General features: G+C 41.1%; 1 protein-coding gene across 2 annotated transcripts; it reads left to right on the top strand.

The window, feature by feature from the left end:
- The first annotated feature begins 904 nt into the window (after positions 1–904).
- Positions 905–24,638, top strand: PAFAH1B2 (platelet activating factor acetylhydrolase 1b catalytic subunit 2). Of its 2 annotated transcripts, none has more exons than XM_084895624.1 (6): positions 905–1,057; positions 7,774–7,861; positions 17,515–17,604; positions 18,295–18,411; positions 19,746–19,868; positions 23,980–24,638. In XM_084895624.1, the coding sequence occupies exons 2-6, from the start codon at positions 7,781–7,783 to the stop codon at positions 24,256–24,258; spliced, it is 690 nt and encodes a 229-aa protein (XP_084751750.1). In that variant the 5' UTR covers positions 905–1,057; positions 7,774–7,780; the 3' UTR covers positions 24,259–24,638. The 2 variants fall into 2 exon arrangements, with proteins under 2 accessions (XP_084751750.1, XP_084751751.1); XM_084895625.1 differs by having other exon boundaries at positions 958–1,061.
- Positions 24,639–25,179: the final 541 nt, after the last annotated feature.

Here is a 25,179-nt window from a genome sequence, read left to right as displayed (position 1 = left end):
ACCCTTAACAGAACTCACATATCTGTAGCATTTATCATATATTATCCTTCTTATATAATAAAGGACTAATATTTAAACCAACCCAAGGCAGAACCACCAGTTGCTATGATGCATACTGACCACCAGGGGGCAAATGCTCATTGCAGGAACTGCCCCTTGGTGGTCAGTGTGCTCCCAGAGCGCCTCTCAGCCAGAAGCTGGGCTCAGGGCGTGTGTGTGTGTGTGTGTGTGTGTGTGTGTGTGTGTGTGGCAGGAGCCTCTCCTGCCTCTGTGGCAGCACTTAGGAAGTCTGGCTGCTGGCAGTGGGACAGCCGGAAGGCTCCAGAACTGCGAGAGGGTGAGGCCTGGCTGAGGGACACACACACACCCAGTGCATGAGTTCGTGCACCAAGCCTCCTGTTTTCAATATTGACTTTATGTATGTCTTCCCCTAAACGGGAGGAATGGATCATTAAGGAAGACTGGGCCTCCCCATGCCCCTACAGAGGCTGTCCCGCAGAATCCGTACTTTCCTCCTGGAAACAGAAATTCCCATCATAAATGTACGGGGTTGCCTCGTTAACCTCGGAGCCTCGCTGCCCTCACGCTTGCAGCAGTCTGGGTTATTGCACGGGGTGGAGAAGGAAGCCAGGTCGGCTGGAGGGAAGGGAATGGCGGCAGCGTGAGGTCATGCCACATGGTCCCGAATGGCATCTCTGCACAGCGGGGACATTAACGCGGGATGGAGGGATGCAGCTGAGGGAAGACGGAGGCCCCGGCGCGCAGCCTACAGTCCAAAGAGGGCCGGGCATGGAACAAAGCGGGGCCCTCCCGGGGCGTGGCCGGCCAGCCGGCCGCCCGAGCGATGGAGGGAGAGTGGACAGCGGGGAGCCACCCCGAGGCCCGCAGGATGGGGCGGGACTTCCGGAAGCCATTTGCCTGAGTGGCAGGGGGACCGGAAGTGGGGGCGCTGCTGCTGGTGCTCGGGCCGAGGGACGCGCCGTGGTGGGGCCGCCGGGACTGAGCGAGCGACAGACGCGCCACCCGCCGCCGGGGCCAGCACGGACCCTCTGCCTGAGTGAGTGCGTCCGGGGTCCGAGACTGCGGCTCCGGGGGGCGTGGGGAGGGCTGCGCTTCGGTCTCGCGAGCGGCCCGCGGCCTCCCCTCCCCCACCGGGCCTCCCGCGCCGCCGGGCCTCGCCTCCGCGGCCCAGAGCCTCCCCGGCTCCCACCCCCCGCATGTCGGCCCTGGCCGCTCCCGCTCCCCGTACCGCCCGGAGGAAGCCCGGGGCCCGGCCGCCCGCCCGGCTCGCTGCCTCCGGCCCAGCTGTCGCCCCGACGCCGCCCGGCGCCCCCCGCCCCGTCGCTCTGGCCCGAGAGGCCTGGAACGCGGGCCCGCGCCACTTAGTTACTCTGTCGTTTCTGAACGGGGCACCTGTCCTCCCCCTTTTGTTGGAAATCTCAGCTCTTTAGAAACTTCTCCACTTCCCCCTCCAGTGCAGAGTAAAAATTCCCGGGCCGCTGACTCAGAGGGGCTCTTCCTCACGGCGCTCCCGCCCAGCCCCTCTTGGAGACGGGCCCGGCGAGGTTGCCCTCCGCCAGGGCGGCCAGCGCTCGGACCGAGCCCGGCGGTGCTCGCAGGTGCTCTCCCTGCGGCCCAGGCCGCGGCGTCCGGACCCGCGGGTCTGCAGGTGGCGATGCCGGCGCGCGGGGACTCCCTGCTCTCCTCCCCCGTCCCGCCGCCCCGGCGTCGCCTTTCAGCATTCACACACAAACCTGGAGAAAGCCAACACGTGAAATGTGGCCTCTTTTAAAGCTTCCCCTGGGGAGACGACCCGGACCCCACCCTAGCAGCTCTTTTCGTACAACTTGGAGTTGGGGGAGGGGAGGTAAAGGAAGGAGAAAAGGCAGAGGACTGTCTCCCCGAACCTCGAAGCAGCCCCGGCCTTGGTTTTGCCGGTGTCTTTAGATCCTGCCCCGGGGCACATTGTTCTGATACAAAGGCTGCTTCCCTGTGGGGGAGCAGAAGGGGGGTGGAAGATCTTTGTGCTTTAATTTGTTAGCTTGGGCATTGGATAATAAATTATGGATGTGCTGGAAACGGGGGGCCCTCCCACCGGCACCAGAGGCTGGGTATTCAGGATGAGGCCTCCTTCCCCTGCGGAACCACCCTGCCAGCTGACTGCCTCTGGAACAAAACTGAGCCCCAGGTCTGGGTGGAAACGTTCTGAATCTTTTCCTTCTCAGTGCAGCGTTCCCCTCCATCTGTTTCTGGTGAGACTGCAGAGACATCACCGGGCCGAGGACGTGAAGTTAATTCTTTGTGGCGCTGGCCTCTGGGTAGCCCCGCTGCCCCCTGCCTGGCAGAGGCCTCTGGGAGTTGGTGTCCTGCTGTCAGTGGGGGCTGAGGCGGAAGACAGGCCGCGCAGGGAACTTGGGATGCTGTGCATCTCTTCTTCCCAGAAAACTCATTTTAATGGGCAAGGAGCTTACCTGGAACCGTCTCTCCTGGTCAGTTAACAAAACTGGCGATCTTTGGGCCTTTTTCTCCTTTAGGCTGGGTTTTTCTTTTTCTTTTTTTTTTAAATGAGGATTTCTTTTTTTTCTTTTTTTTTTAAATATGTTTTATTGACTTTTTACAGAGAGAAAGGGAGAGAGATAGGGAGTTAGAAACGTTGATGAGAGAGTCATCGATCAGCTGCCTCTTGCACGCCCCCCACCGGGGATGTGCCCGCAACCAAGGTACATGCCCCTGACCGGAATCGAACCCAGGACCCTTCAGTCCGCAGGCGGACGCTCTATCCACTGAGCCAAACCGGTTTCGGCTAGGCTGGGTTTTTCTAACTCAGGGGTCCTCAAACTTTTTAAAGTGGGGGCCAGATCACGGTCCCTCAGAGAGCTGGAGGGCCGGACTATATGAACTACTAATTCCTACTGTAACACCTTGGCTGTGCTCACTGCCCAAAAAACCTGGCGGGCCGGATCAGACTCCTCTGCGGGCCGCATGTGGCCCGAGGGCCGTAGTTTGAAGACCCCTGTAATGAACCAGGTTGTACATTTCCATCTTGGTTCTTAAAGAGGAGGTTGGCTTGTGGCTGTTTTTCTTTACCTCATGTTTAAAAATGTTACCAAGGCCAAAACCGGTTTGGCTCAGTGGTAGAGCGTCGGTCTGTGGACTGAAAGGTCCCGGGTTCGATTCCGGTCAAGGGCATGTACCTTGGTTGCGGGCACATCCCTAGTGGAGGATGTGCAGGAGGCGGCTGGCCGATGTTTCTCTCTCATTGACGTTTCTCTATCTCTCTCCCTTCCTCTCTGTAAGAAATCAATAAAATATATATTTTTTAAATAAATAAATAAATAAATAAAAATAAAAATGTTACCAAGCCATAGGCATCTGTAAAAATGAAAGCTACTTTGTCAAAATAATACACACTATTTTGTAAATAGTAAGTTCTTAATAAAACTTACTTGCAATTATTATTCTAAATCAGTTGTTTCTCTGTTGGAGGAACTCTGAAAATCCATGTAAAATGAATCATAAGCCTAAGTAGGTCTTACAGTGTAAACCACTGGTCTTGAAAGTAGAGTGTGTGCACACTGGCAAGTTTCTAAAACAAAAACAGTGTTTGGACCACACTAATCTGGACCGGTCTTGACTCATCTGCTTTAGTTGACTTTATGCTTTCCTATTGGGTATTCACCCTGCCTCTCTTTTGACTCTTTGTTGGAGGAATCTACCTTGAGAGACAGGCCATGTGGCTTTGTAGTCATATTTGTTAGAAACTTGACTCTATATTCTATCCATGGCTTTATCTTCATCTGTGGAGACATGTAGAATAATCCTAATATCCTTTCCTACTCATCTTTGAATATGTTGACAGCTCTTTATGTCCTGTGTCTTCTTCCTCTTCCCCAACCAGTTTTTCTATAGATACCTAGTTTATACATACCCATTTCTTAAAAGCTACCCTAATATGAAAGGTTTTCAAATTTCTCATTATCTTGGCTCATTTTCTCTAGACACTCTCCAGTTGTCAAAATTCTTTATAAGTTTGTTGTTGTTGTTTTTTTTAATATATTTTATTGGTTTTTTACAGAGAGAAAGAGGGATAGAGAGTTAGAAACATCAATGAGAGAGAATCATCATCGATCAGCTGTCTCTTGCACACCCCCTACCGGGGATGTGCCCGCAACCAAGGTACATGCCCTTGACCGGAATCGAACCCGGGACCTTTCAGTCTGCAGGCTGACGCTCTATCCACTGAGCCAAACCAGTTTCGGCTCTTTATAAGTTTTTCAACAAGATTTGAACATGGTATCCCAAGAGCTAAAATGAGCTTAAGGGCCTATCTGCACTTTGTCTTTATGCGGTGAGGGATGTATTTGAATACATTTATTATGAAGGTACTTCATATTGATAGTTGGACACTCTTGCTCTTTATTTTTTAAAATATATTTTATTGATTTTAGAGAGGAAGGGAAAGAGAGAGAGATAGAAACATCAGTGATGAGAGAAAATCGTTGACTGGCTGCCTCCTGCATGTTCCTACTGGGGTTCAAGCCCACACATCCCAGGCAAGTGCCCTTGGCTGGAATTGAACCCAGGACCCTTAGTCTGCAGGCCAATGCTCTATTCATTGAGCCAAACTGGCTAGGGCTGTCTCTCTTCTTCTTTAAGCAATCCTCAGTAAAAATAGTTTCAATTATATAATAGTGAGAGTAGGAGAGATTATTTTTCTCCTTTATTAGTGATTCTTAATTATACTCTTTTTAAACTCTGTAAAGTTCACTTTTGCCTCAAAATACCTAACATGTTAAGTGTTTCCCCAGGTGGGAAAATAAATAGAAAAAAACGAATGAAATGGTTGGGTTTCTTAAATCTATTTTAAAAATTAAGTTAGAAAATAGACTTTTTCAGTTATTGAGTAGAAAATGGAGCTCGTTGTTCTTATATTTCTTTACATTGTATGTCTAATTTTAAAATCCATAATGTAGGAAATGTTGATTGCCCTTTATGTGTCTTAAGGCCAATAGAGCATGTGATCAGCAGGGAAATAAGGAACTCTTTAAATTAAAATACTATTTTTTTTTAAATTTTTTTTTATTAAATTGTTATCTGCGTACATATTTTAACATTGCCCTCCCTCCCCCATACATACCCTTCCTCTCCAGAGTTTTGTGTCCATTGGTTGTACTTATATGCATGTATACAAGTCCTTTGGTTGATCTCTTATTTCCCCCAGATCTCCCTAACCTCCCCGCTTTAATTTGACAGTCTGCTTGTTGCTTTACTGTCTTTATATCTGACTTTTGGTTCATCAGTTTATAATGTTCTTTAATATCCATATATGAGTGAGGTCATGTGGTATTTCTCTTTCATTGACTGGCTTATTTCACTCAGCATGATGTTCTCTAGTTCTATCCAGGTTGCTGCAGATGTTGAGAATTCCTTCTTTTTTATGGCAGCATAGTATTCCATTGTGTAGATGTACCATAGTTTTTTGATTCAATCATCTGCTGGCGGGCACCTAGGCTGTTTCCAGATTCTAGCTATTGTAGATTGTGCTGCTATGAACATAGGGGTGCATATATCCTTTCTGATTGGTGTTTCTAGTTTCTTGGGATATATTCCTAGGAGTGGGATTACTGGGTCAAATGGGAGTTCCATTTTCAGTTTTTTGAGGAAACTCCACACTGTTCTCCACAGTGGTTGCACCAGTCTGCATTCCCACCAGCAGTGCACGAGGGTTCCTTTTTCTCCGCAACCTCGCCAACACTTGTCGTTTGTTGATTTGTTGATGTTGGCCATTCTGACAGGTGTGAGATGGTACCGCATTGTTGTTTTGATTTGCATCTCTCGGATAATTAGTGACTTTGAGCATGTTTTCATGTGCCTCTTAGCCTTCCTTCTGTCTTCTTTTGAATAAATTAAAATACTATTAAACACTAGAGACCCAATGCACGAAATTTGTGCAAGGGTAGCGCCCTCGCAGCCTCAGCTTCATCTGGAAGGTTGGTTAGCTGTTCAGTCTAATTAACATATTAGGCTTTTATTATTATAGATTATGTCATATTTAACCTGATAGCAGACTTAATTCTATAATTGAACTTAGACCCAAAGACACTTTTATAGATGTTTTATGGGGTTAAAAAATCGAAAACCTAAGATTAAGTAATTCTATATGGCTATTTGTTTTAATCCCTTTAATCATTTTTCTTTTTCCTTTATGCGTGTTTTAATTTTTTTCATATCTTTTTAAGACAATGATACTCCAAACATATCATACATAGTCTGATTGGAGTTATATAAGTTCATCTTGCAATTCTTGCTGATTCTTGTATTTTTACCTTGATGTTTTTATCTCTGTGTAATATTTATGTATATCTTTTGAATAAAATGGTTATATATAAGGCCCTCTCTAGGGAGTGATCTATGAATTCTTTTGTGATCAGTGGGCCAGATGTGACATTGGGGGGTTCAGACAAACCTAATTTCAGTCACTCACCATGCAAATTACCTAAGTTGTCTGATCCTTATTTTTCTCATTTTGCAGCACTTTTGTGAGGATTGGTTACATAACACATAGTCCTTCATAGAAAGATGCTATTATTGATAGTTGCAAATTTTAGTAATCTGAAGAAATATATACATAGGGACTGGGTGGCGTTTTATATCTTCAGTCAGATATGGGTCTAAACGTGAGCCTAATTTATTTAGACCTATATAATTTAGAACTGCGCTAATTTGTTTGTATAATCAGTAGTAAAACTCAGTCCTCCTTCTGAGAAAGTTTAGCTGTATTTGAGGATGGCAAAAGAAGGAAAAAGATGAATATGGTCTCCTTTCTTTATAAGCCACAAAACCCACGAGTTTTCCTTTTTTCATCATCCTTTGCATTTGCCAAGTGCCCTCTTTAGCCTAATGTCTCTAATATGTATTCTCCATTGTTGGTTGAGAGCAGTCTGGCTTTTTAATTGTCTTTCTAGAACAGGTGGAGAATGTCTGGCCTGTGGGTAGTATAAGGCCAGTGAGATCATTTGGTCTGGCCCTGCCAAGGCAGTAGGGGTGAGTTATTAAACATTTGACCAAATATAGCAGGCTCATTTTTAAGTTGATAAGTTTGTATGGCCCATAAATGATGTTATAAATATTCAAATGGCCCTTCGCAGAAAAAAGATTCCCACACCTGTTCTAGAAGATTAGAATTTCTAATTTTTCTGAATTTCACTTATTCTTTCTTCTCCACTATGAGATGCCATCTTTGTGTTCATCGTTAGTAAAATGTTCTTAGTGGAGATCTTTCATAAGTAAAAATACCTAGTAAATGTTTGTCTCAAGAACCAGGGCCAAAGCCTATGGCCAATTTTAACATGACATGTAGTACAGTTATTTGTGATATTTGTGAACAGTGGTATTACTATAGTAATACTTAATTATGTAATTAGCAACCTAAAAAGCTCTAATATAAATTTCATTGAACTTTAGGTGCCTAATTCCTGTGTCCTTTGGTAGAATAGTAACATGCAATCATGAAAAATTAATTACTAGGATTAGACTTTTTAAATGTAATGCACTATTTCTAAATGATATTCAGACCTGCCTAGGAGTTTAGTGCTGCTGGATATTTATGGGACTTAAGCAGTTGTGTCCTGGAATTCATTTCTGCTGAAAATAAAGTCCATGCAAAACCACAACAAAACTTAAATTGTATTTACTGGCATGTAGTACTTAAGCAGTAACAAATAAATATTTCTGTTGATGGATGAAAAATGACACACACGTTATTTTCCTCAGGTATAGAATGAGCCAAGGAGACTCAAACCCAGCAGCCATTCCACATGCAGCAGAAGATATTCAAGGAGATGACAGATGGATGTCTCAGGTAAAAGGAAGGGCACATGTATTATTCACATGAGATGAGCTGCTTCTGTTTTTTGAGAGTCTTTTGACCAAAGCTGCAAAGGTGTTTTCAATGGTCAACAAAAATTTATTACTATAACCCTGACCAGTTTGGCTCAGTGGATAGAGCATTGACCTGTGGACTGAAGGGTTCCAGGTTCGATTCCAGTCAAGGGCATGTACCTTGGTTGCGGGTACTCTCCAGTAGGAGGTGTGTGGAATGCAGCTGATCGATGTTTCTCTCTCATTGATGTTTTTCTCTATCCCTCTCCCTTCCTCTCTGTAAAACAAAATCAATAAGTGTGTGTATGTATGTGTATGTGTGTATATATATATATATATATATATATATATATATTCTTTTTTTTTTTTAAGAATTTATTACTGTAAGTAAAAGTCTGTCGTTAGAAATCTCGAGCCTAATCACCATCTGCTGTTGGAACTGAGAAATATGTTGAAAGCATGGTAATTGCCCTCTTAATTTTAAGACATAACAATGTCTCTACAGTATTCTTTTTGTATTATAACAATTTCTAAATTTCAAAATGACACAAATATCACATAACTTTTATTTATTTTTAAAATATATTTTATTGATTTTGTACAGAGAGGAAGGGAGAGAGAGAGATAGTTAGAAACATCAATAAGAGAGAGTCATCGATCAGCTGCCTCTTGCACACCCCCTACTGGGGATATGCCTGCAACCAAGGTACATGCCCTTGACCGGAATCGAACCCAGGACCTTTCAGTCCCCAAGCCGATGCTCTATCCATTGAGCCAAACCAGTTTCGGCAAATATCACATAACTTTTAAAAAGAACCTCGTATATTTTTCATCTAGACCTGCCAGTTAAGATTCTTGTGGTTGTGGAATTGAACCCATGACGCTTTGGTCCAAGGGCTGACATCAGCCAAGGCACCAGTTAACATTTTGCCATCTACCTAATTCTTGTGTCTGTATCTATTTGTATATACACTGAGTGGCCAGATTATTATGATCTCTGAACGCATAATAATCTGTCCACTCAGTGTATATTCTATATAATAAAAGGCTAATATGCAAATTGTCCCCTCAACCAGGAGTTCAGCCAGCAGGCAGGCCAGCCAACCACCCATGTCCCCTCCCCCTGGCCAGGCTGGCCGGACCCCATCCATGCACAAATTCATGCACTAGGCCTCTAACACACACATACATACACACACACACACACACACACAAGTGGCCAGATTATTATGCGTTCAGAGATCATAATAATTTGGCCACTCAGTGTATACCCAAAATACTGTGTGTTTTTTTCCTGAACCATTTGAGAATGAGTTGCAGTCATATGTCTTTCACCCCTAATAGTTCATTGTTTTCTAAGAACAATGACATTTTCTTACATAACTATAATGGAGTTATTAAAATCAAGAAACTTGCCGAAACCGGTTTGGCTCATTGGTAGAGCGTCGGTCTGCGGACTGAAAGGTCCCGGATTCGATTCCGGTCAAGGGCATGTACCTTGGTTGCTGGCACATCCCCGGTAGGGGGTGTGCAAGAGGCAGCTGGTCGATGTTTCTCTCTCATCGATGTTTCTAGCTCTCTATCTCTCTCCTTTCCTCTCTGTAAAAAATTAATACAAATATATATTTTTTTTTAAATTTAAAAATCAAGAAACTTAACGTTGATATTATACAATTACCCCATTTCAAAACCATAATCAGATTTCTCCAGTTGTCCCAATAATATTCTTTATATCAGTTATTTCCCCAGTCTGCAATCATACATTGCATTTGTCATATCTCCTTATTCTTCTTTAATCTGAAACATTTCTTAGATTTTGTTTTTCATTTTATTGACAATTTGAAATAGTGTAGGCCATTCATTTTGTAGAGTCCCTCAATTTTGAATTTATCTTTTTCCCCATAATCATGATTCAGAAGATTCATTTTTGGCAGGAATATCAGTGAAGTGGTATCTTTAGTGCATCATATCACATGGAAGGCACATGATGTTTGTCTCATTGGTGATACAGTAAGTCCTCATCTGTCATCATCAGTAGGTTCTGTAACTTTAAGCAAAATGGTGTATAATGAAACCAATTTTACTATAGGCTAATTGGTATAATAAACAAAAGTTAAGTTCCTACAAAATCTCATCAAAATAACAAAACAGCATTAAACAAAATGACATTATTCCAGGACTTACTATATTAACTTTGATCGCTTGGTTAAGATGCTATTGTCTTATACCAATTCTTATTTTTTATAGTATGAACCCAGGGGTTCTTATTTTATTCAGTGGGATACAGCCATTGTAATTTTGAAGCTCAAATTATCCCAGGTTTAGTAAGTGGGAATCCTTTAAGCTGGCCCCTTTATATTCTCAATGTGTCCCATTGTTTTTTAGCATTTTATTTTCTTCAATATTTTAGCTTCCTTTTAATAAATCATTACTACTTAATAGTAACTATATTTAACCTTTATGTTTCCGACCATAATACCTCTTTGAAATAATAAGTCTGATTTTTAAGTTCCCAGAACTTTATGTTTTAGTATCTAGTGATTCTACTTATACTCTTTATAGTTATATATTCTCTTTCTGTTTTTGTCTTCCCAGGCTTAAAAAGTCAGTCTATCAACCAGCTTATTCTGAGTGGTAGTTAGGTTTTCCCAGCTGTTCTCATATGGATTAACTACTTTATTATTCTTTTTTTTTTTTTTTTTAATACATTTTATTGATTTTTTACAGAGAGGAAGGGAGAGAGATAGAGAGCTAGAAACATCGATGAGAGAGAAACATTGACCAGTTGCCTCTTGCACACCCCCTACCGGGGATGTGCCCGCAACCAAGGTACATGCCCTTGACCGGAATCGAACCCGGGACCTTTCAGTCCACAGACCGACGCTCTACCACTGAGCCAAACCGGTTTCGGCTACTTTATTATTCTTACTTAATCTTCTCATTTGTTTATATCTTTTAAAAGAATTTATGACCCTGGCCAGTGTGGCTCAGTGATTGAGCGTCAACCCAGGAGCCAGGAATTCACAGTTTGATTCCCAGTCAGAGCACAGGCTTGACCCCCAGTAAGGGGCGTGAATAGGCAGCCAATCAATGATTCTCATCATTGATGTTTCTGTCTTTCCCTCTCCCTTTCTCTCTCAAAATCAATAAAAACATTTAAATAAGTAAATAAGAATAAAATAAATATTATGAAGTGTTTTGAGCATCAATGTATTGTCACTTTAAAAAAAATAAAACATTGCTAATAGAATTGCTATTCCCTGTATACTCCTCACCGATCATATTTCTCTTTTCTGCCTCTCCTCTCCCAAACCAGTAACCTGAATTTTGTGTTTTTTTTTCTTCATGTATTTGCATACTACTTATATGTAATCTCTTTCGTGATTAAACACATTATAGTGTATACAGTTGTCAAATTATAATGTACACCTGGAACTATACTGCTATTAAGCAATGTTACCTCAATAAAAAAAAATTTTAATAATACATAGTATTGCTTGCATATTTTAAACTTTTTATAAATAGTATCTTTCTGAATGTTTTTTCCACAGTACACCATACATATTAAAAGTATAGCTATAGTTTGTTTTCTCTCTGTCAATAGTATTTATTTGTTCTGTATCAAAATGCCAGAATGGATTTGCCCATTTTTTTCATTGATGGACATTTAGGTCATTTATAACTTTATTGAAAGTAGTAACTAAAAAAATAGGTGCTTTTATTTTTTCTGGCACAAATTAGCAGGCTTAAAATAATTAATAGTGACTGAAAAAATTAGTCAAGGAAGAAAAACAGATTGAATATTTAAAAAGTCTTAAGCTTGTGTAATGTGGAAGGAGTAACTTTGCTAAATATTAAAGTATATACACAGAACTTTTAAAAATATTTATTGATTTCAAAGAGAAAGGGAGAGAAAGATGAGAGAGAATCATTGATTGGCTGCCTCCTGCACACACACACACCCATGGGGAATCGAGCCTGCAACCCAGGCATATGCCCTTGACCAGAATTGAACCCGGGACCCTTCAGTCCGCAGGCTAATACTCTGTCCACTGAGCCAGACCAGCCAGGGCCAGAACTTGTTTTTTAAAATGTAGTTCTCCAGCGAAAGAAACTGGGCTCCTTAGAGAAATGTTTGATTCTACAACTGGAACAAAGGAAATAAAAGATGGGCCTGGAGCATCTTGTGGCACATCTTACGGCGCGAGAAAGCAAGGAAGTGCTCAAAAACAAAAGGAAAGGGGGGGCAGCACTGAAGCCGTGTGTCAGGCATCAGAGGAGACGTGTATTGGCTTGTCTCCTTGATGATACTAACTAGGACTATTTGGAGCGAAATTGATAGAGCACCAAAGCACAAAATTGAAAAATTTGAACAACATAATAAATGATGATATTGGTTTATAGCTCAAAAAATAAAATAAATATTCCTGAATCCTATTCTATAAATGATTGCATGAATAAATAATAGGGGTGGAGGGACAAACCTTCCTTTCAGGATAATTTTTTATTTTATTCCCCATTGACCCCTTCTAGCCTTGTTCTTCCCTGCCCCCCAACCCCCGGCCTTCATCATACAGAATACTTGTTTTATTAAATGTATTTTTATTGATTTCAGACAGGGAGAGAGAGATAGAAGCATCAATGATGAGAGAGAATCATGGATCGGCTGCTTGTTGCATGCCTCACATGGGATCAAGCAGGCAACGTGGGCATGTACCCTGACTGGGAATCAAACCGTGACCTGATTCATAGCTTGGCACCACTGAGCAACACTGGCCAGGCCAGAATACTTTTAATAATGGAAAAGAAAATTAAGATTAGAACACCATAGTAATAATTACAGTAGGCAAGATCTATTAATGAAATCTGAATTCGGGGACACTTAAAGGAGGAAAAGTATTTGCCTAACCTCAGAGTATTTCCCTGTAAATTCCTTTTGTGATTTTAATGTACAACCACATAGCATTTGACACCCTTCTCTCCAGCAGGTGGAACTTTAATGTGGGCTGTGAATTTAGTGTCTTGCTTCTGAAAACAAGTAGAGAATGTTAAAAAAAACAAAACAAAACAAAAAAAAACCTTTATAATGGAGAACTGTAGCAAACTTCACCTTAACCAAGTAATTGATGTTAACATCACCAGTAATAAGTCATATCAGTATCATGTGCCCCCTGATAAAACAAGGACACATCACCTCTGGTAGTCTTCCAGAAGAATCCATAACCTCATGACAAAACATCATCAAACCCACGTGGAGGGCCATTCTCCAGAACACTGACCAGAGCGCAGTGTGGTCAGAAAAGGCCAAGACTCGCGCATTGGCAGAGGCCGGAGACATGTGGCTAAATGCAGCATGATGTCCTGGGCAGGCTCTGCGGACAGGAGAAGAACAGTAATGGAAAATGAGTGAGATTTGGATAAACTATTTTAGTTGATGGTGTTTGCCAATTTAGTTTTGATAAATGTATCATGCTTATTTATGTACAATAGGATGTTGGAAGAAGTTGAGTGAAGGACATACGGAAATACTTTATTGTCTTTGGATCTCTTTTGTAGAACTAAAATTATTTTGAAAATATTAAGAAAACTAATCGTGATTAAAACAAATACTCAAGTTATAATCAGTACCACCCTCAAAATATTACCAAAATGTCAACTCTAATGTAGACTTAACTACCACATATCAGGAAATACCTGGAACATGTGAACAGTTAGCACCACCACAAGAATGTAAACAACATAATCCAGACAGGAAGTCAAGTACCCACATTCCTTAAAAATAAGTTTGGGAGATGGTGACAGAGGGCGGGGAAAGCTATAGATTAAAAGGGATTTAAGAGAGCCCAACTGGCATAGCTCTGTGGTTGAGCGTCAGCCTATGAACCAGGAAGTCACAGTTTGATTCTTGGTGAGGGCACATGCCTAGGTTGCGGATTCAAACCCCAGTGTGAGGTGTGCAGGAGGCAGCCAATATTAAGTGGTTAAACATCTCATCGTTAATGTTTCTAGCTCTCCTCCCTTCCTCTCTGAAAAGAAAAAAAAAAAAATTATATATATATATATATATATATATATATATATATATATATATATATATATTCCTAAGTGATCAATACAACCGAACAACTGGTCGCTATGATGTGCACTGACCACCAGGGGGCAGACACTCAATGCAGGAACTGCCCCTGGTGGTCACCTCCCGCAGTCCCTCCCCCCAGCTGGCCAGCCCTGATCGCCGGCTGGGCTGAGGACACCCACCCCCACCCCATGCACGAATTTGTCCATGAGGCCTCTAGTATATTTTTAAGACGTGGAAGGGGATTTAAGATATAACTTGGGTCCTAATTTTAAATATATTTTTTATTATTTTTTTTTTTACAGAGAGGAAGAGAGGGATAGAGAGCTAGAAACATCAGAGAGAGAGAAACATTGTTCAGCTGCCTCCTGCACACCCCCCACCAGGGATGTGCCCACAACCAAGGCACATGCCCCCCACCGGAATCGAACCTGGGACCCTTTAGTCGGCAGACTGACACTCTATCCACTGAGCCAAACCAGTTTCAGCTGGGTCCTAATTTTAAAAAGCCTGTAAAACAATTTTGTAACATTGAATTTGAATACATTATTTCTTAATATTAAAGAATTACTATTAATTTAGAGGGGAGTAGCATTGGTATTGTTATATATATTTTTATAATCTTTTAGGAATTACATAGTGAAATATTTGTACATGAAATGCTGTATCAGTTTGCTTCAAAATAATCGAGGAGTGGGTGGGGCAGTAGTTTGGGGGAGTGACTGAAATAATATTGGCAATAAGTTAGATAATTGCTGTAACTGATGACAGATAGATACATAAAGGTTCTTTGTGTTTTCTATGTGTGTATTTGATATTTTCCACAATAAAAGGTTTTTAAGGGTGATAATTAAAAGACTTGACTATAGATAAATTTAATACAAGTATCAAAACATTAGCCAGAGAAAGAAGATTCAGCAGCAGACTGAGGAAACTATTTGCAATAAATATTAAAGATGAAGCATTGCTATTTTTGTTATAATGTCAATAAAAAGATCTTTAAGGTACCACTAGAATATCTCAATAAACATGACAAGAAGTGTTAAATTTTTGGTTTTAAAAAAATACAGATTAAAACAGTGGGAAGGGAGAAATATTAATATTCAGTGCCCATGCAAGCATGGTGAAACCAGTTCTCATACATTGCTGGAGACAGTAGAGATAGAGCCTTTTTGTTAAGAATTTGGAAATATATCCAAAATCTATAAAAAATTTAATCCCCTTTGATTTAAGAATTTCTACAATGTTAAAAGTAAAATAATTTCTCTATCAATAAATAAGGTACTGGTAAGTCTATCAATAGATAAAAGAGCCTTAAAAAATAAAAAGGGCCAAAACCAGTTTGGCTCAGAGGTCCCAGGTTTGATTCCGGTCAAGGGCATGTACCTTGGTTTTGGGCACATCCCCAGTAGGGGGTGTGTAGGAGGCAGCTGATCGATGTTTCTCTCTCATCTCTCATCGATGTTTCTGACTCTGTCCCTCTCTCTTCCTCTCTGTAAAAAAATCAATAAAATATATATTTTTTTTTTAAAGGTGTCACTAGGTGCATTCAGTGGGATATTATGTGTCCTTTAAAAATTATGGTTTTGTCCTGGCCAGATGGCTTGGTTAGGGTGTCATCTCATACACCAAAAGGTTGTGGGTTCAACCCTAGTTGGGGCAATGGGAGGATTGTAGGTGTTTTGTTTGATCTTTTATATTTCTCCAAACTTAGTGCAATTACTTTTATACTTAAAAAGAAAATATGGAATACTAACAACAGGAGAGCCTCAATTTCATGACATGCTATAAATGTTCTTTTATTGGGATTGAAAGGTAGTTGGAACTATAGAGAGTACATGCAGTAGAGAGTTGATGTGATGTGAACATGCACCTGCTCACTAGCTCAAGTTTATTCTTGCTCATCTTATTTCTTTAATAAAAATACTTCTTGATGCCAAAACTGGTTTGGCTCAGTGGTAGAGCGTCGGCCTGCAGACTGAAGGGTCCCGGGTTCGATTCCTGTCAAGGGCATGTACCTTGGTTGCAGGCACATCCTCAGTGGGGGGTGTGCAGGAGACAACTGATTGATGATTCTCTCTCATCAATGTTTCTGACTCTCTATCCCTCTCTCTTCTTCTCTGTGAAAAATCAATAAAATATATTAAAAAAAATACTTATTGAAACAATAGTAATTTTAAATTTTTTTTATTTATACAAGACATGTATGTTAGAGAAAAGAAAAAGTTATCCAAAATCCTGTCACCCTAAGGGAGAAGTTTTTTTAAATATGTTTTTAATTGATTTTTAGAGAGACAGGAAGGGAGAGGAATAGAATGATATAAACATTGATGAAAGAGGAACATCATCGATTGGCTGCTTCCTGCACAACCCCTACTAGGGATCAAGGCCACCACCCAGGCATGTGCCCTGACCAGGAATCAAGCCAGTGACCTCTTGGTTCCCAGGTCAATACTCAACTTCTGAGCCACACGAGCTGGGCAAGAGAAGTTGTTTTTATTGTCAAATTATTCCAGAAGTAACTTTATTTTCACCTATAGCAAATGAATTTCTCAGTTTCATCACAGTATCAGTCAGCACTGTATTATAATCAGCAGATATACTTAAATAGTAACTCTAGCTTAATTCCTAGGGGAGAGCATAATTGAAGGTAGTTTGAGAAAAAAATAGCATTCAGGCCTTTCCCTAGAACTGGGTTAGTTAGAGACCTGTTGCCTAAAGCATCATGTAAGTTTGTCTCAGGGGCAAATATGAAAGTTTGAAGCACTGATGGGTAAATCCATTTGGAAAACTGTCTTGTGCCTTCAGAACAAAGAGAAGCATTCCAGGATTAAATCACCACTGCTTATCAGCTTGGATTAGACTGAAAAAGGCTTGAATTCTAGTTTGCCCATGTCTCACATTTGGGGTTAACAGACATTTTCAAAGGCATCCAAGTAAATTATATGCTTCTTGATTGGATAGATAGAAATCCAACTCTTGGGACAATTGGAAAGATTGAAAATGGACTGAATGTTAAATATTATGGGATTATTGTTCATTTTCTTAGATGTGATAATGATTTAATGGTTTTTACACTCTGGAGATGCATGCTGAAATATTTAAGGGTAAGGAATCACAGTGCTTGCAACTGACCTTCAAATCCTCCATATGGTTCCACTAATACATACAGAGAAAACAAATATGGGAAAATGTTATTGGTTAGGTGGAAGATGTACAGGTATTCATTGTATTACTTCAGCTTTTCTGCTTGTATATCTGAAAATTTCTTTTAAAGGCTTGAGGAAAAGATACATTAAAAAAAAAAGTGTTAAATGTATTTTTAAAATTTTGGTTTCAGTAAAATTGCTGTTTTCTTGAGCGTACTAGAATGGTGACTATAGTAAGGGTGGGAAGAAAGTTCCACCAGTCTATTGCCAATCAAGAGGGATCAGCTTTAAGGACAGGCCACAATGGAGGTTGAACGGCAGAGTGCTGGTTGGACAGCTGTTGTATCTAGGCCAACAAGTCTCACAGGGAAAGAGAGGCCAGTTTCTAATGTTTCCTTCTTCCACCAGCACAACAGATTCGTCCTGGACTGTAAAGACAAAGAGCCTGACGTGCTGTTTGTGGGGGACTCCATGGTGCAGCTGATGCAGCAGTACGAGGTGAGGTGCCAGGGACTTACTGAAGTAAGTGCACTCAGCACTGGCAGACTTGCATTCTGAGCTGATGCCCTGGAAAAGCTCCAGCTCCCAGTGTAAGGTGTCAGCCATGCCTGACGCTGCTCCGTGCACTAGGCACAACGACACGAAAAGGTAGCATTGTTTATAAGTAAACTTCTTTTTTTGGCCTTGGCTTCCAAAAAGCTTCACATTACATTTATTGTCTTAGTCATGGTTTTCAATTCTTATTTGTGTCTTATTTTCGTATTTGTATTTGTATTTGCTCATTTATATTTGTCTTGGTTATGATTCTCAATTCTTATTCTTTGTGTTATTTCTGTTTGGCTCCAGCACTGTAAATATCTTCATCTCGTGTTTCTATTTTACACTGATCCTTTAAATGATTGAATAAAGGGAGGGAGAGTTTATTCAGTTGGCAACTTATTTATAAGTATCGCAACCTCTTACGGGGCAGCAGGTTGAGTGGTGACTTTCTGGAGTTGAGACGGAGTGCTGCACGGAGAGCCGATTTGTACAGTGGCATCTAACGAGTCCTTCACCGAGGAGCACAGTACTTAACCGTGTGCTGTGTGGATGCAGAAAATGAGAATTGTTATTTCAGGCACATTGCGATTGGGGGATTTTATTTCCCACAAATTTGAGCTTAAATAAATCAAGTTTTTCTCTTTTCAGATATGGCGAGAACTTTTTTCCCCACTCCATGCACTGAATTTTGGAATTGGAGGAGATACAACAAGACATGTTTTATGGAGGCTAAAGAATGGAGAGCTGGAGAATATTAAACCTAAGGTGAAATGAAACTTATTTTTTAAAGAATATTGTTAATCTTGAGTATTTTTCAGATAGTCAAATTGTCTAAAACTAGTAGTAAAAAGGTTGCTTCAAAGCATTATTTCACTGTTGTTCTTTGGTTCATACCCCACTAAGATGAATGATATTGTTATTGCTTAAGAACATTCCAAATACACATTTAATTAAGCAATCAGCCCTAGCCAGTTTGGCTCAGTGGATGGAGCACCAGCCCGAGGACCAAAGGGTCAATTCCTGTCAAAGACGTACCTAGATGCAGGCAACCACTTGATATGTCTCTCTCACTTCAGTGTTTCTCTCTGTGTCTCTCCCCCTCTCTTTCACTCTGTCTAAAATTCAATGAAAAAAAGATCCTTGGGTGAGGAATAACCAAAAAAAAAAAAAAAAAAAGGAAAGAAATCAACATACATGCTTGAGTGGTATTTGTAATTGTTACACTTTTCAACTGTAGGGAGAGGTGTTGCTAATGAGGTGTGCAAGTCTAGGAACCTGAGGCAGTGTGAGGGGTAAGCTGTTCAGAGGTGGGCCCTGGGAGCAGGGCCAAGATTCCCCATAGGAAGGAATTGGATCTATTTAACCACATAGACAAATAGGTCATCAGCGTCTCCGAGGTCTTCTGAAGAACATTGGAAGCCGATGTGAACAAAGGTGCACCACAAATGTTCCCAGTACCTTCACCCTATAAACATCTTCCATGCTCCTCCCAGCCTCAAAGAAAGAAGCAAAGTCGAGCCACTGATATCAACTGCTTTAGTTTTATTTTACTCTTTGCCTTTCTAATAGAAAAATTCATCCGGGTTCCTCTCTTTTGTGATAGTGTGGAAAAGTAAGGTGTATGTCTCTAGGTGATAGACATACATCTAGAGACATTTTTAAAAAAGAGAAAACCTTGTTAAAACTTCATCCAGCTTGCACCCCAGTGACTTCCTGGATGCAGCTGTGTATTTATCCTGTCACACTCCCTTGGGTTCTGTAGTACTTCCAGGCAAGGAGACTTTGTTACACAGATAGCAAATATTTCCCCCCAGATTTCTTAGATCTCACTTTATTTAAAATTTTTTTGATATGCACAGGTTTTATTTTTAGACATTGAATTTGTTATGTTTTCTGTAGAATGTCTAGTTTTTAAGAGATTAGCTTCTCCATTGTGATGAAAGAATTCTCTTATTTTCCTTCTGTGAATTTATTTTAATATATATGAGTTGTGAATCAGTGTTTTAAGGTGATTGCTCAGTTGAAGTTAGTACCATTTGAGAAGTTCCTTTATTCCTGGGTACTTACCCCTCTTTCCCCCCTCCCCCCCTAAATTATAGGTCATTGTTGTCTGGGTAGGAACAAACAACCATGAAAATACTGCAGAAGAAGTAGCAGGTGGAATCGAGGCCATCGTACAACTTATCAACACAAGGCAGCCACAGGCCAAAATCATTGTGTTGGTATGTAGTCCTTGGGGGGTGGAGACCTTGATACGATTGGGTCAGGTGAGGAATCTTTTAGAAATGTGAGGTTCATGAATCTTTAGGTGGAAGCAGGTATAATACTCCTGAGAAACACTTCTCTGATATATTCCATTGTCTTAGCAGTCTCATCATTTACCAGACCAGCTGTAGGGTCAACTTTTAGCTTCTCATCCTTATTTAGAAGTAGAAACCCTCTTTGTTGCCTCAGGGAGCCTTATTTTTAAAAATTTTTAACTGTCTTCTAATAATTATTAAAATTACATATAAGACTTGTCCTAGTTCTGAGTCTCTTTATTTTTTTATTTTTTATTTTATTTATTTTTTTAATATATTTTTGTTGATTTTACACAGAGAGGAATTGAGAGGGACAGAGAGTTAGAAATGTCGATGAGAGAGAAACATCGACCAGCTGCCTCTTGCACACCCGCCACTGGGGATGTGCCCGCAACCAAGGTATCCTTGACCGGAATCGAACCTGGGACCTTTCAGTCCGCAGGCCGACGCTCTATCCACTGAGCCAAACCGGTCCTGGCTCTGAGTCTCTTTTTAATAGCCCTGAGTTTGGACTAGTTTAGATATGGTGTGTTTTGTGTCACTGTTAATATGTTAAAGGTGGTGTAGTCATTGGATCTCTGAATTCCCTGACATATCAGAGAATCCATCACTAAGAAAATGGATAGCCGAAACCGGTTTGGCTCAGTGGTAGAGCGTTGGTCTGAGGACTGAAAGGTCCCAGGTTCAATTCCAGTCAAGGGCATGTACATTGGTTGCGGGCACATCCCCTGTAGGGGGTGTGCAAGAGGCAGCTGGTCAATGTTTCTCGCTTTTTATCTCTCTTCCTTCCTCCTCTCTGTGAAATATCAATAAAAATATATTAATAAAAGAAAAAAAGAAAATGGGTACTGCCAAAACCAGTTTGGCTCAGGGGATAGAGCGTTGGCCTGTGGATTGAAAGATCCTGGGTTCGATTCCTGTCAAGGGCATGTACCTTGGCTGCGGGCACATCCCCAGTGGGGGGTGTGTAGGAGGCAGCTGATTGATGTTTCATCAATGTTTCTGGTAGGATTGTTAAGAGAGAGGCCACAGCCAGGGCGTTTCGGAATTTGTATGCCATGTTAAGAGTTTGCATTTTATCTAACAGATGCTGGGGAACCAGATTTGTTTTTTGTCCGTTTCTTCAAATGTTTTTATTGATTTCAGAGAGGAAGGGAGAGGGAGAAAGTAATTGAAACATCAGTGATGAGAGAGAATCGTTGATCAGCTGCCTCCTGCCCTCCCCTCACATGTGCCCTGACCAAGACTCAAACTGTGATCTCTTGATTCACAGGTTGACTCTCAACTGCTGAGCCACAGAGGCCAGGTGCCAGGTCTTTTAAAAATTATTTTTATTTATTATGTGGTATCTCGTGTCATTTAATTTACTTACTCATATCTTGCCTTGTTCCAGAAAGGATTATATTGTAGTTATGAGTTCTGAAGTACAGTGCCAAGTCCATAGTAGTTGCTTAGGACATATTTATCGCATGAAGTTGTTGAATAAATCCTCCATACATATTCTTTAGCTCAATCAAACTTAAATCTGATGTACAGTGGTTCTACCTACAACACTAAAACATTGGCAATAACCTAACCAGTTAACCCCATGGGGGAATGATTGCACAGGCCATTTACATAATAGCATTAATCAAATGACAATTATGAAAACTGCACAAAAACAACTTGAGATGCCGAAACCGGTTTGGCTCAGTGGATAGAGCGTCAGCCTGGGGACTGAAGGGCCCCAGGTTGAATTCTGGTCAAGGGCGTGTCTGCAGGAGGCAGCTGATCGATGTTACTAGCTCTCTATCCCTTTCCCTTCCTCTCTGTAAAAAACCAATAAAATATATTTTTTTAAAAAACCAACAACAACAACTTGAGATGTATTTAAGTGAAAAATTTGAATAAACTATGTATCTTTTACTTAGAACTACTTAAAAGTATATATGGAATTGGAAAAGGCAACAATTAAAGTTATTGTTATTAGTAAAGGGATTAGGAGCATAATTTTTTTTTTTTTTTTTTTTTTTTTTTTAAGTGAAAGCAACGTTTATGGGAGGATAGATCGACTCCCTGCAGCAGGGAAGGGGCCCAAAGCGGGTGCCTGTGAAGCTTCTTTCTCTCAAGTTTCAAGACCCCATGCCCTTAAGCTAGTCCTGGAAAGCGAGGGTTCCAAGAGAGCGAAAAGCAGCCCCGTGCCCAGAGCTTCTGTTCCAGGGTGTAGCTGGTTAGGTCTAAGCTAATTAAGTCAGCGAGTCCATGTTGGAGTCCCAGATGGCCGTAAGCCACGTGGGCGCAGGGGGCACGTCCCTGCCACAGGAGAGCCAGGAACCCGGTGCGCCAGAGAGAGCTGTGTTTGTGTTAACATAATATTTTAGCAATTACTAATTATTTTAGGGGGAAAGTCCCATGGCATACCCTGATATTAAGGAAAATATATGCAAATACTTATCTACTTTCCTCATTCTTGCTTGAAAATTTCATTAGGTATGCTGCCCTGTTCTTGAGGCTTAATCAATCTTTATGGCTTTGACTGCTGTTGTATTACTTGAAAGTCAGAACAAAGTATGTATTTATTGTTCACTGGCCATCCTTCCTGGTTGCTCATTCTAAGTCATATATAAACTAGGGCTTAGGATGACCTCATCTGTGACTTTTTTTTTTTTTTTTTTTTTTTTTTTTTTAAGAGAATAAGGAGGAGGGAGAGAGAAAAGCATCAATGTGAGAGTGAAACATTGGTCTGCCTCCTGCACGCCCTACTGGGGATTGAGCCTGACCGGGAATCGAACCAGCAACCCTCCGGTGTATGGGACGATGCCCAACCGAACCACAACGGCCAGGGCTCATCTGTGACATTTTGAGGCGCTTTTAACAAGGATAAAAGAAGATGAATGAGGGTAGCAGAGTCATGATTCTCTTTTGGAACTAACTATACAATCACACAATAAATTGGTAATCAAGGCCCCAAAATTTTGCTGAAAAAAAATGTAAAACGGGCATGAACAAGTACTTACTCTGGGCATAATAAAAATTATCTTTTAATAAAACACCCACAAAAAATCTATTTTTGTGAAATAAGACCTCTTACTGTACTCTGTAGTAGAAATAGATGTCATCATCAGCTATTAACCAACTAAAAGGTTGTGGGTGTCTGGCTAATTTTATAGTAGACTTGATGGTTTTTAAAGGCCATTTCTAGTTGGAGATGATAAAACCTTGCTCTTATTATATAAGACCAGGTTTTTATTTATTATAGAAGGACAGATACCTACTTTATCTGAAAATCATATTAGATCATTAACATATAAGTTAAAAACAAATTAGGACACATCTCTGTTTTAATCTACCAGATATTTTGTGTCTCTGGTTCTTCAAGACAGTATTTGTTCCAACTCTATTTCTCATGTGCAGTCGTGTAGGTTCCATGTGGCGTTAACAAATAGATGTGTATTTGAGCTAGATTATTCTAGTGACGGTGTTGAGAATGATGTGAAGGAAAGACAACATTGGCCATAGAAAGACCAGTCAGGAGATTTTACGTTAATGGAGGTGTGAGTAACCAGCCACAACAGTGTGTATAATCAGAATGGATTAGTAAATGTTTAGGATACAAAAGCTGAGTAATTTAATGATAAATAGATGAGGTGTGTGGAAGAGACTTGGGTGCTGGAATGACCAGCTGGTACAAAGAATGTGGAAGGAGCATAGTTGGGGGAAGCTGGGCCTGTAAAGTGAGTTGGGAGTGCCACAGGAGCATTCACGTTTGCTTCTGTAGCTGATGTTCAGTATGTAGTTCTGAAGTAGGGAGAGATTGGGCCAAAGTTTTCAGACTGGGAAGAATAGTGAGCCAAGGAGACGACCCTGAGAATATCAATGATTCAGGGACAGGAGGAGGGAGGGGAACAGCTGGAGAGACTGAGAAGGGATGGTCAGAGAACTTATTTAAACCAAGCTGGTCCAGTGTTTCAGAAATCAAAGATGTAGCAAGTGCCAAATAAGTAGACATAGCAAAAGACTCTTCTCATCTTACGTTCTTTTCTGCTCTGCCCAGGGTTTGTTACCTCGAGGTGAGAAGCCCAACCCTTTGAGGCAAAAAAATGCCAAGGTGAACCAGCTCCTCAAGGTTTCCCTGCCAAAGCTTGCCAACGTTCAGCTCCTGGATACCGATGGGGGCTTCGTGCACTCGGACGGTGCCATCTCCTGCCACGACATGTTTGATTTTCTGCATCTCACGGGAGGGGGCTACGCAAAGATCTGCAAACCCCTCCACGAACTGATCATGCAGCTGCTGGAGGAAACCCCTGAGGAGAAGCAGACCACCATCGCCTGACTGGCTGCCATCAGTGTTCACTGCATCCCCTTCCTCAGATCAGCTATGTCACTGGCACTCGGAGCCTTCTCTTTCCTGAGGCACTTGGCGTTGTAGGATGTTCCCGGATGTTCATATCTAGTGTTGGAAAGGGAGGAGGGATTGAAACTGGTCCTGTACATAGGTTTGTTTGACACAGGAGAAGAATTAGTTAAGGAAGATGGTTGTTTAAATTCATTTGAAACCAGAAGGGGACTTTTTAGTTGTATGTGTGACGCATTTATTGAACTATCACTGTTTCACCTAGAATGACATCAAGCCTAAGTACTGAACAAAATGAAGATTCTTTCCTTGGCCTTTCTTTCTATGGATTATGTCATATATAACGATGATCAGAATCATACCTACTTGGCTTTAAAACATGGTTTTTTCCGATTTTTAAGGTTCATAATTTAGCCTTTTGTTTCTTTTTTCCTTTATTCGTGTATTCTCAATGTTTTGACATATAACATCAGATTGGACATACTTGTCATTCAAATATGGGAGATGCTATAGTTACAAGTGGTTTGTGCCACTGTCTTTTCTTTCCCAGGCTTACCAGTGAAGAATAGGTTTTGCCCCAATTGGGGTACTCTGTGGTGGGTATTATTTTTATGCTGCTGAATATCATGTCTGAACAGACCCATGCATGCATCCTTTGCTCCTTTTTTGGAGGGGTCCTTGCTGATGTTACCAGCTTTAACACATTTTTTGACCTCGGAGCTCTGTTGCTGGGCGTGTAAGTACCCAGCCAGTTACTCTCATGATATTCTGATATTTTGTGTGTGTTCTGCGCTAGAGTCTGTGTAGTGCTATCCAGATCCGGAGTGGTTTGTTTGGTTTGCTTTTCCCTTAGAGCCTGTTACAGTTTTTTCTTCCTTCCTTCCCTCCTTCCTTCCTTCC

This window comes from Pipistrellus hanaki, assembly GCF_964339955.1.
Source record: "Pipistrellus hanaki genome assembly, chromosome: 9".
Taxonomy (NCBI): Eukaryota; Metazoa; Chordata; class Mammalia; order Chiroptera; family Vespertilionidae; genus Pipistrellus; species Pipistrellus hanaki.
This window is presented reverse-complemented; position numbering and strand designations above follow the sequence as displayed.